Source organism: Amaranthus tricolor, chromosome 12, assembly GCF_026212465.1.
Source record: "Amaranthus tricolor cultivar Red isolate AtriRed21 chromosome 12, ASM2621246v1, whole genome shotgun sequence".
Taxonomy (NCBI): domain Eukaryota; kingdom Viridiplantae; phylum Streptophyta; class Magnoliopsida; order Caryophyllales; family Amaranthaceae; genus Amaranthus; species Amaranthus tricolor.
In genome coordinates this window covers 3,278,409-3,290,000 of record NC_080058.1, presented here as the reverse complement: position 1 = coordinate 3,290,000, position 11,592 = coordinate 3,278,409, and the positions used below count along the sequence as shown (strand labels likewise).

Genomic DNA, 11,592 nt, shown 5'->3' with positions numbered 1-11,592 from the left:
AAAATGAAGCAAAGATTATGAAAGTTGTAGTGACATTAATTATATGAATTTGAATATAATTAAAAGGGAGAAAATTTCTAAAATTTTTTTCATAAAGTATGAATATGAAAAGCTATATCCACCATGAATAGTGATTAGGTGGTGGCCTGATGGGCATGAGGTCTTATTAAATTAAGAAAAGTGATGACCTACAATGTAGCTTACTGTTCACATTATATGGTATAATATTTTATTGTTGTTAATTTAAAAAGAAAAAGAAAAAATAGGTTAGATTAAAAACATAATTTCAGATTACAAAAGATTTCAGATTCATTTCCCCCAAAAAAAGATTTTCCCACCCAAATATTAGATATTCCCTCCAATATTACAAATTTCACCAAAAGTACAAATTTTTACACAAAAGTCAACATTAAATTTTCAACACAGTTGATTTGTCTATAAATAGATCAAACTGTGTATAAAATTTCAACACTTCTTCAATTCAATTCCTTCATTTGCTCTCCTTTCCTTTTAAATTGTCCATAAGAATTTGGATCCAATCCTATTTCTTTCATCAATTCTACAAAACCAACAACAAGCAATCAAAAATAGCAAATGGTTGAGGTTCAAGTTCAAGAAGAGGAATTCATTAATCCTAATATTGAGGTATTTATTTCTTACTTTGAAAATCTTAATATAGATTCTGAATATGACATTTATGATGAGTACACAAGTGAAAATTATGAAAACATAGATGTCAGTTTGACTTTAGAGGAACCCATAAGCCATAGTCAAACATTAACACAAGAGGAAACAGAAACTGAACTGAACCAACAGCAAACATCAAGACAGCAACCAGTGGGTCGTAAGAGGGAACTGCCAGTTTAGACCAGAAAGTTAATTGTACAACAGTTAACTAGTTTGTCTAAAGAACCAGATAGACGTTTGCCACGGGGTACAATTAAAACAATTACATATCAAGGTTGTGGGAATCAGCCAAAACATCAATGCAAAATGGTATTGTAATTGATGTTAATAGTAAAAAAGGGGAAGAGTTGGTAGGAAACCAAGAGTCTTTGACATCACTCTACTTAATGTTGTTCCAATTGAAAAGAGGACCACAATTAAAGCAATGGCAACTACATTAGGCATTGGGCATTCACAAGTTTATAAAATGATGAAATCCGGTAATATTAGAGCACATACAAATTCAATTAAACCAAAACTTTCTCATGACCACAAAATGAGAAGAATCAACTTCATTCTATCCCAAATAATACCATCTAGTATAGATAACATACCAAAATTCGGACTTATGTATAATGTCGTGCACATAGATGAAAAATGGTTCTACATGAGTAGAGAAACACAGAGGTAGTATTAATTCCCTTGGGAAGAGGAGGAACCATACAGGTGTGTGCAAAACAAAAATTTCATAGGCAAAGTGATGTTTATAGCAGCTGTTGCAAGACCTCAAATTAATTCGTCTGGTGAAGTGTTGTGGGATGGAAAAATAGGAATTTTTCCGTTTATAGAGACTTATTATGCAATGAGGAGGTCAGAAATCAAACCAGCAGGTACAGCACAGTTAAGAGCAATAACAAGAGTTACACGTGATGTTCTTCGAGACAAACTAATCAATGAAGTCCTACCAGCAATAAGATCAAAATGGCCAGCAAATGGGATAAAAGATATTTGGATTCAACAAGATAACACCAAGCCACATATTTTAATAAATGATAAAGCATTCAATGAAGAAGCCAAGAAAGATGGATTTAACATTAGACTAGTTTGTCAACCAGCCTCTAGTCTAGATATGAACATCTTAGACTTGGGATTGTTTAGTGCTCTACAATCAATTCAATTCAAGTCATTCCCCAAAGACCTCAATGATTTGATCAAGGCAGTCAATGATGCGTACAACACTTTTGAACCAAAGCTTTTGAACTACACGTGGATACAATATCAACTATGCATGATAGAGGTGTTGAAAGCTAAAGGCGGAAATAACTACAAGAATCCACACATTGAAAAACAAAGACTGGACAGGTTGGGTATGTTGCCCAGGCAATTAGAAATTCCGCAAGAACTAATAGATGCAGCACGTCATTTTTTATCTCATGGTGTAATTAATCTCAATGATCTTTCGCAAGATGATTGAAATTAATTATCAATATGTAGACATTGATTAAAACCCTTACATTTTTGGAACACAAGGGTTGTCTAACTTTAATTAAGTAGACATTTTGTAAATCATTACAGTATTATGTAGACATAGTTCAACATTTTGTAAAGGAAAGAATATTTATGACAACATTTTGTAACTATAAACTTATGCACACCTCTCCATTTAGTCATTGAGGTAGTTATTTCACACAAAAAAACTAAGTAAGTTAAACACCATTCATCATTCCAATTTTCACTTGTGTACGTTTATTTAACTCTCAGATTTAATGAATAACATCATTTGAAATAGTGCAAATGTAGGTATTTCAGCCTCATCTTAGTGCTTGAAACGACAATGAGACAAAACACATTAAACATTGCGAAATAAGTAACTTTATTAAGTTTCAGCCTTATACCAAGAAATTGGTGTGGCGATGAAACAACATCAGATCGCAAGTTATACATGTGTTAATATCTCTTGTTCGTGTCAAGTAATCTAAGGTGGCAATAAAACACACTACTATGTACACATTTCATCAAGCAAATAACAATCATCATTGAAAAAGCCAACAACACAACATTTACGATAAGTATAAACATCATCAATAATAATTAAATAAAAGTTAGAATGCTCATGAGTTAAGACCATGGACTGTCGTCTTGCGTGGCTGCTTTGGCTTAGGTTCCACATTAATTAAAACATAACAGGTAAAGGGCTAAAATTAGATATATTAATTTTCGGATTAAAAACCAATAAAAGAGATATTCAAAATACATAAGATAAATCAAAATCATAATCAGATCAACATAAAAATGAGATAAATGAAAAAAAAAAAAAACAACATGCAAGATTATCCTAAATGAAAACAACATGCAACAATATCATAAATGAAACCAGATCTGATAAAGGACTAAAACCAGATCATGATTTTCGGATTAAAATTAGCTCAAAAACATAATCAAAAAAATAACATGATCAAAATCATAATCATATTAAAATAAACATGAAATATAACAAAAACAGAGCAAATTCAAGTTTTAAAAATTCAAAATAAGAACAACATGCAACAATATCATAAATGAAACCAGATCTGGTAAAGGACTAAAACCAGATCCTGATTTTCGGATTAAAAACAACTCAAAAACATAATCAAAAAAATAACATAATCAAAATCATAATCATCTTAAAATAAACATGAAATAAAACAAAAACAGAGCAGATCAAAGTTTAAAAAAATCAAAATAAGAACAGCATGCAAGAGTATCATTAATGAAAACAGATCTGATCAAGTACTAAAACTAGATCATGATTTTCGGATTAAAAACAGCTCAAAAACATAAACATAATACTAACATAATCAAAATAGTAGTCTGATAAAACAAAAACAGATCAAAATCGTAATCTGATAAAACAAAATAACATATTCAAAATCGTAAATGAAACCAGATTTAGTAAGGATTAAAACCAGATCCTGATTTTCGATTTAAAAACAGCTCAAAAACATAATCAAAAAAATGACATATAAAATTATAATCATATTAAAATAAACATGAAATAAAACAAAAACAAATCGAAGTTAAAGAATATCAACATAAAAACAACATGCAAGAATATCATTAATGAAAACATATCTGGTAAAATACTAAAACCAGATCATGACTTTCGGATCAAAGCATACCAAATGATGATTTAAGTGAAATAGATCATTGTTAAACCGAAATAGATCAAAGTAAAGAGTATAAAGAATATATCAGAAAAACAGGAGAAATTTCGAAAAACTCAAATCTAAAGCTTAACCAAATACAAAACCAAAGATCAGAAACAAAAGCAGATGTAATCCCTCTTTTCGTCAAATATAGTGAAAGAAACCAAAGAAATGAAATCAAAAACAAAGCTAAAGAAATGAAATCACAAACAAAGCCAAAGAGTTTTCTGAGATTTGTTAGAGAAAGAGAGGATGAGAGAAAGAGAGACGGGAAGAAGAATAGACGCGAAGTGTGATTAGGGTTAGGATAGGGGTGTGGGATTAATTTATATAGGAAGAATCAACGGTTAGATCATTCTCACAATAAAATCCAACGGTGGATATCAATCCCACTATTAATATGAGGAAGTTGGGAAGGTTGATTTAAATGGGAGAAATAATTAATTGAAATAGTATGTTTAAATGGAGGAAATAATTAATTGGGATGGTGGGTTTGATGGGAGCTTAGGTGAGTTTTTAATGAGAATAACAAATATGGAGGGAATATTAATTTTAATTGGGAATAGATAAAGATTAAATAATGATAGGTATAAAAGTTAAAGAGGTATAGAGTATGATAAAAATAGGAGTGGTAGAATTTTAAATGATTGTTTTATTATTAAAAATAGAAATATAGCAAGTAATATGAAATTGTCAAAAATAAAAAATATAGCGAGTATCGTGGAAAAAGTACTTTTTAAGCTAAAAAAAAGCTCACTAGTCACTCACTCATATCTCTCTGCCGCCCAACCCCTTAAAAAACTGAAAAATTTGTGAAAACGCAATACTCCCTTCCCCAATTTTCATCATTCTCCCTCTGCTGTGACAGGATAGCTTCATCTCCGACCTTCTTCATTGTTTCAGGCAAATTCCTTTGTTCTATCGCTTTTTATTTTTCCTTTTCCATATTGCTCAATATTTGTTGTTCGTAAGTATTGCCTTCGTTGTTTGTAAGTATTCGCTCATTTGCTCATTTTCTTCGTTATTTGTAAGTATTCGCTCATTTGCTCATTTTCTTCATTATTTGTAAGTTTTTGTTAGTAGACTGAACTAAATGTTTTCTCGTTTTCTGTTTGGTTCGATTTTTGGGTTTTTCGCGAATTAGCTCAATTGTAATGTTTTTTTTTTTTTTTTTTTTTTTTTATTTGCATTGTTGCTTGCAAATTGCTTGTGAACTTCTTATGAATATGTTGATATTTCTCTTGCGCAGATGCAATTGCAAGGTTAAATGTGTAGCTTAAGTGAAAGTCTTATTAGAGATTACAGAATTTGTATATTGCTTACTGAGAGTTGGGGCTTATAAAGTAGTTTTCTGGATGAATCAGATCTTTTTATGATGGATGATCTATAGTATTTGTTAATGAGTGGACTGAGGCATGTTACTAGATGATTATATGTCATGACTAACATACTTTTGAGTGATGAGGGAGTTGAAGAACTTTTGTTAGGTGCTGTTTCAGGGTAAAAGTAAGTTAGTAACATTGTGTACTTCTTGCTAGAGAAACATGTATCCTAAATTCCCACCTTTGGCTTTTTTCACAATTTAATTCATTGCTTTTAGTGAAAGATGAAAAGTCCTTATGTTAAGGTAATTAGATAGTGTAGCAATATGATTGAAGAAGATACCTATATATCTTGTAATTCTATTGCCACAACTTTTTCTATTCAAATGCTCATGTATCAAGGACTAACATCAATACCTATGAGGAAATCTATAAAACAAGGGGGACATGACACTAGAGATTTGTTTTGTTGTCAATAGTTGTTAATGTTATTCAGTTTAATTTCCTCTTTTGTTCAAGGAAAAATCATTACCTGAGATACTTATATGTATATTAGTAAAGTTAAGATTTCTATTTTTGCATGTTATTTGTTTTTAAAATGCTATAGGTATGTAACTTAAATATTATGTGTGAAAGTCTGCATGGACTTTTTTTGTATTTTGTAACATGGATTTTGTATTTTGTACAATAAACTTTGTTTTTCAGTACTATAATCGATTATAACTAATAGTATCTTTCATAAGTATAATTGAATGTTACTCAATTTGACAGAAAATAAGTGTCTTGAAAATTCATGTGATGATTTATTCACTTTTAAAGCTTTAGTTCTGCAATTTAGGTGGAATATGCTCATTTTAGTTTGTGTATTTTAGTAGTGCATTTTTTGCTTTTTTCTATAAAAATCAAGTGGGTATGAGGCGGTTATGGGGGGATGGGTATGGATGGAGAAAAAGCGGTTATAAGGTAGTTAAGGTGATGGGTATAAGGCGGGTATAGGGCATAGATGTGGGTATGAGGCGATTAAGGTGGGTAGAGATAAGGCGGGTGCAGTGAGCGGGGATAGTATTGGATATATACTCACGTTGGCTGGCATGGGTATAAAATTTTTACCCACATCCATTTTACCAACTAAGAGAGTAGTGATTAGTAAGCTTAGGATAGAAAAGAAAAGGGGAGCTTTTCTGATTATATTGTGTAATAACCTAATTTCAAGTGACTTTCATTTAGATTGGGTTTAGAATGGTGCGATATATGCTGCCTTGCCCTTTTCTATTAACAAAAAATTTGTACTTGATCCCACCTACATATTCTTTTAACAACCGAGCTTATGCGTGCTTGTACTCTCTGCTTTGTCATGCTGCAGTGGTGTATACAAGGTTCAATATTTCTTAAAGCTCAATAAATATGTTGAGATTAGAATATATACATCTTCAAATTACTGTCGTTTTTGAAATTTTATAAGCTTTAGGAAAAATGAAAAAAAAGACCTGCTTTATAATATTTGGATTCTGGTCTCATATATAAGCCCGTCTCATTATGAGACGATCTAATACAAATGAAGAAAATACAATTTAAAACGATCAATTAAAAAAATAGATTAAATATATAAGCCCGTCTCATGATGAAACGGTCTCATCTAAGACGAGCTGAAAGGTTTAACATTGGCTAGTCATTGAAAATGATGTTGAACAAGGAGGGTTATTTGGCACTTCAGCTAGACCCTCTAGCATTTGCGTAACCATTCGCATTGTTGGTCGATGACTTGGGTCTTCTTGGACACACCAAAGGGCAACTGTCACGAATCTTTTTAATCGTGCTATGTCGCTCAATGCCTCCATGTCGTCATTGACAAGTGAATCTAATCTGTCGGACAAGTAGCAATCGAATGCAAAATCTGTCAGTATTGCTCCGCCCTCTTCAATGAGTTTAGGACATACACTTTTTCTACAACATATGATCTCTAACAATAGTACCCCAAAACTGTAGACGTCTACCTTCACAGTGACAGGCTTGTTTCTGAACCATTCCGGTGCAACATACCCTTTAGTTCCTCTGATTGCTGTAATTGTATTGGTTTGGTTTAGGATCAAAAGTTTTGCCAACCCGAAATCAGATATACGAGCATTCTGATATTCATCTAGAAGTATGTTTTGAGGCTTTATATCACAATGAATGATCTGGGTACTGCATTCCTCATGCAAATAAAGTAGCCCACTTGCTATTCCTTGAGCAATTTGAACCCTTTCAATCCAGCTTGGCCTTAAATCACCAAATAGGTAATCTGCTAAGCTACCGTTGCTCATATATTCGTATACCAACAACCTTTGGTCTTCCTGCTTGCAAAATCCTACTAGCTGTACCAGATTCTTGTGATGAGTCCGGCCAATCACATTTACTTCAGTTTTGAATTCCTTATCGGTATCACCTGATATTCTATCCAACTTCTTGACAGCAACACAAATTGGAGGATTTCCTTGGCTGATGATTCCCTTGTACACTATCCCGAAAGATCCTCTTCCTAGCTCTTCCTCAAAGTCATTTGTTGCCTCTTTGAGCTCTTGGTAGCTGAAACAATGGACATTTCGGTACTCCCTCAGTGTTTTTCTCTTACTCTCATCAAATACTCTCAATCTCTTCTTATGATTCATGAATAGAATTCCCAAACCCACTGCACTTATGAGAAGTAAATTAACTGATAAGGAGCCACCTAACAGTGCTTTGAATGATGAATTCACCTTATTTTTTGTCTTTAGAGGAGGAAATGAATCATTAGGATTGTATTGATCACTAGTAAGGTTTGTATTTCCAACCTTAATCCAAAAAATATCCTGCACATTTCTATCTGTTTTTCCATTATACAGTGGTGTTTTCTTTTTCCAACAACCAATGCTACCACCATTTGGATTGAAAGAGGCAGCAGCACAGAAGCAATCTTTCAAGCAAGCATTCTGACATTCTGCTTCATCAGAAGAATTAAGCCTTTCATAATCATTATAAATAAAATCAGTATTTGGAAGGCGTAATAATTTATATTCTCCCTTCTTCGCTCTTTCTGCATACTCTTCACAACTACTTAGCTTGAAATCAGGTTTACAACTACTGTAAATGTCATTAGGATCTTGGAGGCTGTAACCGGGTGGACACATACATGTAGGGTTTAAATCATTTCCAATGCTGCATAAGCTGTTAAACCCACATATTCCGGTGCCTACATTTGGCGCGCTTGGCGTATTGCACAAGTCACCCGGTTCTGACTGGAATACTTTCCAACCATCGTCAATGGAACTTTTTGGAATAGAATACCACTTTAAAACCCCATCATGGCTCAAAGTTGTTCTCTGATAGACATCTTCTGATGGTGTGTAACCATCAGGTAACATATTATACATAGATCCATCTTTTCTCAAGATGTACATATACCCGGACTCATTGTAGACCAATTTCTGAGTGTTCCCAGCATTCGAAGGATCACTAATATGGTAAGCAGTATAGGCAATCTCAGTTTTCAGGTTCATGACATAGTATTGCATTTTTCCATCATTGGTTATCTGCACCTGAAATCTTCCTGGTCTGTACTCAGTTTCTGATAATCGAGAATTAAGCACCACACTCATTTTCAAAGATTGACCAGGCACCAAAGTGTCTGTTGGATGATCAAAGCTCTGCCAAACTGGATTTTGATCATTCCTTCTTTTAAGGGAGAAATTCCCAGTATCATTCATGAAACCATAGCTCACTCCATTGGAACTTCTTGAATAAGTACTGGTGTTCCATAAGTTATGTCCTTGAGGATCACTAAGAATTAGGCCATCAGTAACAGTTAACTTTACTAATGATCCTTGAGGAACAGGATTACCCGAATTTGCATACCAAACAACAGTGTTGGGTATGTCGGCATACCAGATAGCAAGCAAGAAGAGGTTGTTGGTGTTGGGCAGTATATAAAAACCGAAGGCGAATTCACCGGAAGGTGAAAGCCATGAAGAGCCATTAATGGTGGCTGTGAGAGATTGTCCTACTGTTATATTGCCAGAATTTTGGGCACCAGTAGGTGATAATAATAGGATTATTAGTGTTAACAAGAAGATGGTACAAGAAATAGGCTCAGACATTGGTCTCTGAATTATTTGGTGGAAAAACCTTTCTAATTTTGGGTTCTTAAGTAGTGAATATGAGACGTGTTTTTCAACTCTTTGAAGTCAATGAAGCTATGAGCTAGTCAATAAATATCCCAAGTAGTGTAATAAATCTAAAAAAACTGTTCAGCTTTATTTTTCTAATATAGTGATGGATTGAATCATTGGAAGTTGGATTCATCGTGTTAGCATTGAGCAGTTAGGTGATTAGTTTTATAATGAGTTCTCAATTAGCTTTATTTTAATTAATTAGCATTCTTTTAAAATTTCTTTGAAGTTTACTTGTCGTAAGTATTAGTCAATACTTCATTAATATTAATAATAAACTAATATAATACACATGTATACTTCATTTGTTTTTTGGTTCAATTGTATAAATATACTCCAACTTGCTGGTGTTATATTCTAGAAATACTACTTCGGCCCTTTGATTTTTCCATATACTTTCACCCCTATTCACTACATGTTATATTTTATTTCGTGTAATATAATGTATTTTGATATTAAATTTTTTTTGTTACACAAAGAATTATAAAAATTACATATTAAAAAAACTAGATTTTTAGAGATTTTTATATGACTATATTATTTCTTATGCACGAGTCGAAATTACTGAAACAAGATTAGAAATAGAATAATATTACTATTGATATGCAGTGAGTATTATAAAATGGGGAAAGTATTATTTTAATTCATTTTATTATATTCACTCAATTGTTATTTTATACATGACTTTACCTATAATACCTCATTACAACTTAGAATTTAATTCTCTTTGCGAAATTAAAACCTATATTTTAGCCCATTTACAATACCTACTAAAAATATCTAATTTTTTGTTTTTCTTAATCTTTGTGCTATTTCGTAACGGAGTAGATAGTAGAGCTTACTTTGGTCATGTTGAATGTTAGTAACGTTATTTTATGGGTGTTGAAGCCGTCTAGCTGGACTTAGACTTCTAAGAAGAGTATCTTGTTTAGGGTTGGTTGGTCTGTTAGCCTGTTGGAGGTACCATTCAATTATCATTTAGATGTCTTGATTGGTCCGATCTTTCTAGGAAGGTTCAGAGATGGCTATCGTAAAAGGCCTCATTCATTATGCCAAGATCTGAGATATACATTCTGAAATCTCATTTGCCTTTTCGAGCATGGGCACAAATCGGGTCAAACTAGTCTATACAATACAACAAATATTCTTTATTATAGGTCTCCATATGAAATGATTGGTTGATCAAGTGTAATTGCTATATATGTATATATATGGTCGAGACGAATTGTAGAGACAAAATACATTTGATTCGTTTAAGTGGTCCATATTTACTAGAAATTAACTGTAATTAGTATCTAATAAGATTAATTTACTAATATTATAATAAGATTTAATGAGGTAACACATAACTATCGATCGGATAAAAGTACATTAAATGTTCTATGTTACCCCAATCATCCTCTATTTTATCCCAATTTTATTCTCACTCAACAGTACTTTTTCACCTACCATTCAAAAGGATAATATGTACAATAAGGTTTATACTAAGTGTTAGAATCAAGCGTGTAAAGAAAAGTTGTGTTTAGAACAACCTGTTACAAATAGTGTTGATATAGCTATTCTTAGTGTTCAGTTTTCTGACACTGAAATTGTAAATAATCCGAATTATGGCATAAATGGCTAAGTCATTTACCATTCAAGCAAAATTGCTTTTTGTTTTCTTATCATGTAAGAAAAAATGTTAACAAGGATCATCTTTGTACAGTTTGCCGCTTGAAAAAGTAAACTAGAAATGTTTTTGCAAGTTAAATAAAAACTTTAATTCTTTCCAACTTTTGCATTGATATTTGGGACCTCTGAAATTTAAGCTGAATTTAAATATACTATGTTTATTATCTTTGTGAATGATTTTATTGGGTACACATGGGTGTTTATGGTTGAACAAAAATTTTGATTTTTTTAGCTTTTTAAAGTAATTTTACGCTTATTTAGAGATATATTTTTGTCAAATTTATTTAAACTAATAGAGTTGATAAAACTCAAGTGGGTATAGGCGGTTATGGGGATGGGTATGGATGGAGAAAATTCTGATATTCAAATTTGATAGAGATACAATTGGAACAGTTGACCTTTCATTTTTTTTTTTCTTAAAACTCTGCATGAATTTGTCGATTTTCAATTAAATCTTTGTATTCCTAGCTGAATAAATTGGCTAGTCTTTTCCTCCCAGAGAGTCGAAAACTTTTATTACAACTCACAACAAATAAAAGCCATTTTTTATATCTTTATTTTCTT

The 11,592-nt window shown here is 32.2% G+C and overlaps 1 protein-coding gene across 1 annotated transcript; it reads right to left on the bottom strand.

Annotated features, from left to right (window-relative positions):
* Positions 1 to 6,541: 6,541 nt before the first annotated feature.
* Positions 6,542 to 9,736, bottom strand: LOC130797089 (G-type lectin S-receptor-like serine/threonine-protein kinase LECRK4). Its single transcript, XM_057659582.1, has one exon. It carries the CDS (start codon positions 9,283 to 9,285, stop codon positions 6,829 to 6,831), a length of 2,457 nt encoding a protein of 818 aa, XP_057515565.1. The 5' UTR covers positions 9,286 to 9,736; the 3' UTR covers positions 6,542 to 6,828.
* Positions 9,737 to 11,592: the final 1,856 nt, after the last annotated feature.

Coding starts and splice junctions, on each gene's coding strand:
- LOC130797089 (XM_057659582.1), bottom strand. CDS start 9,285: ATGTCTGAGCCTATTTCTTGTACCATCTTCTTGTTAACACTAATAATC.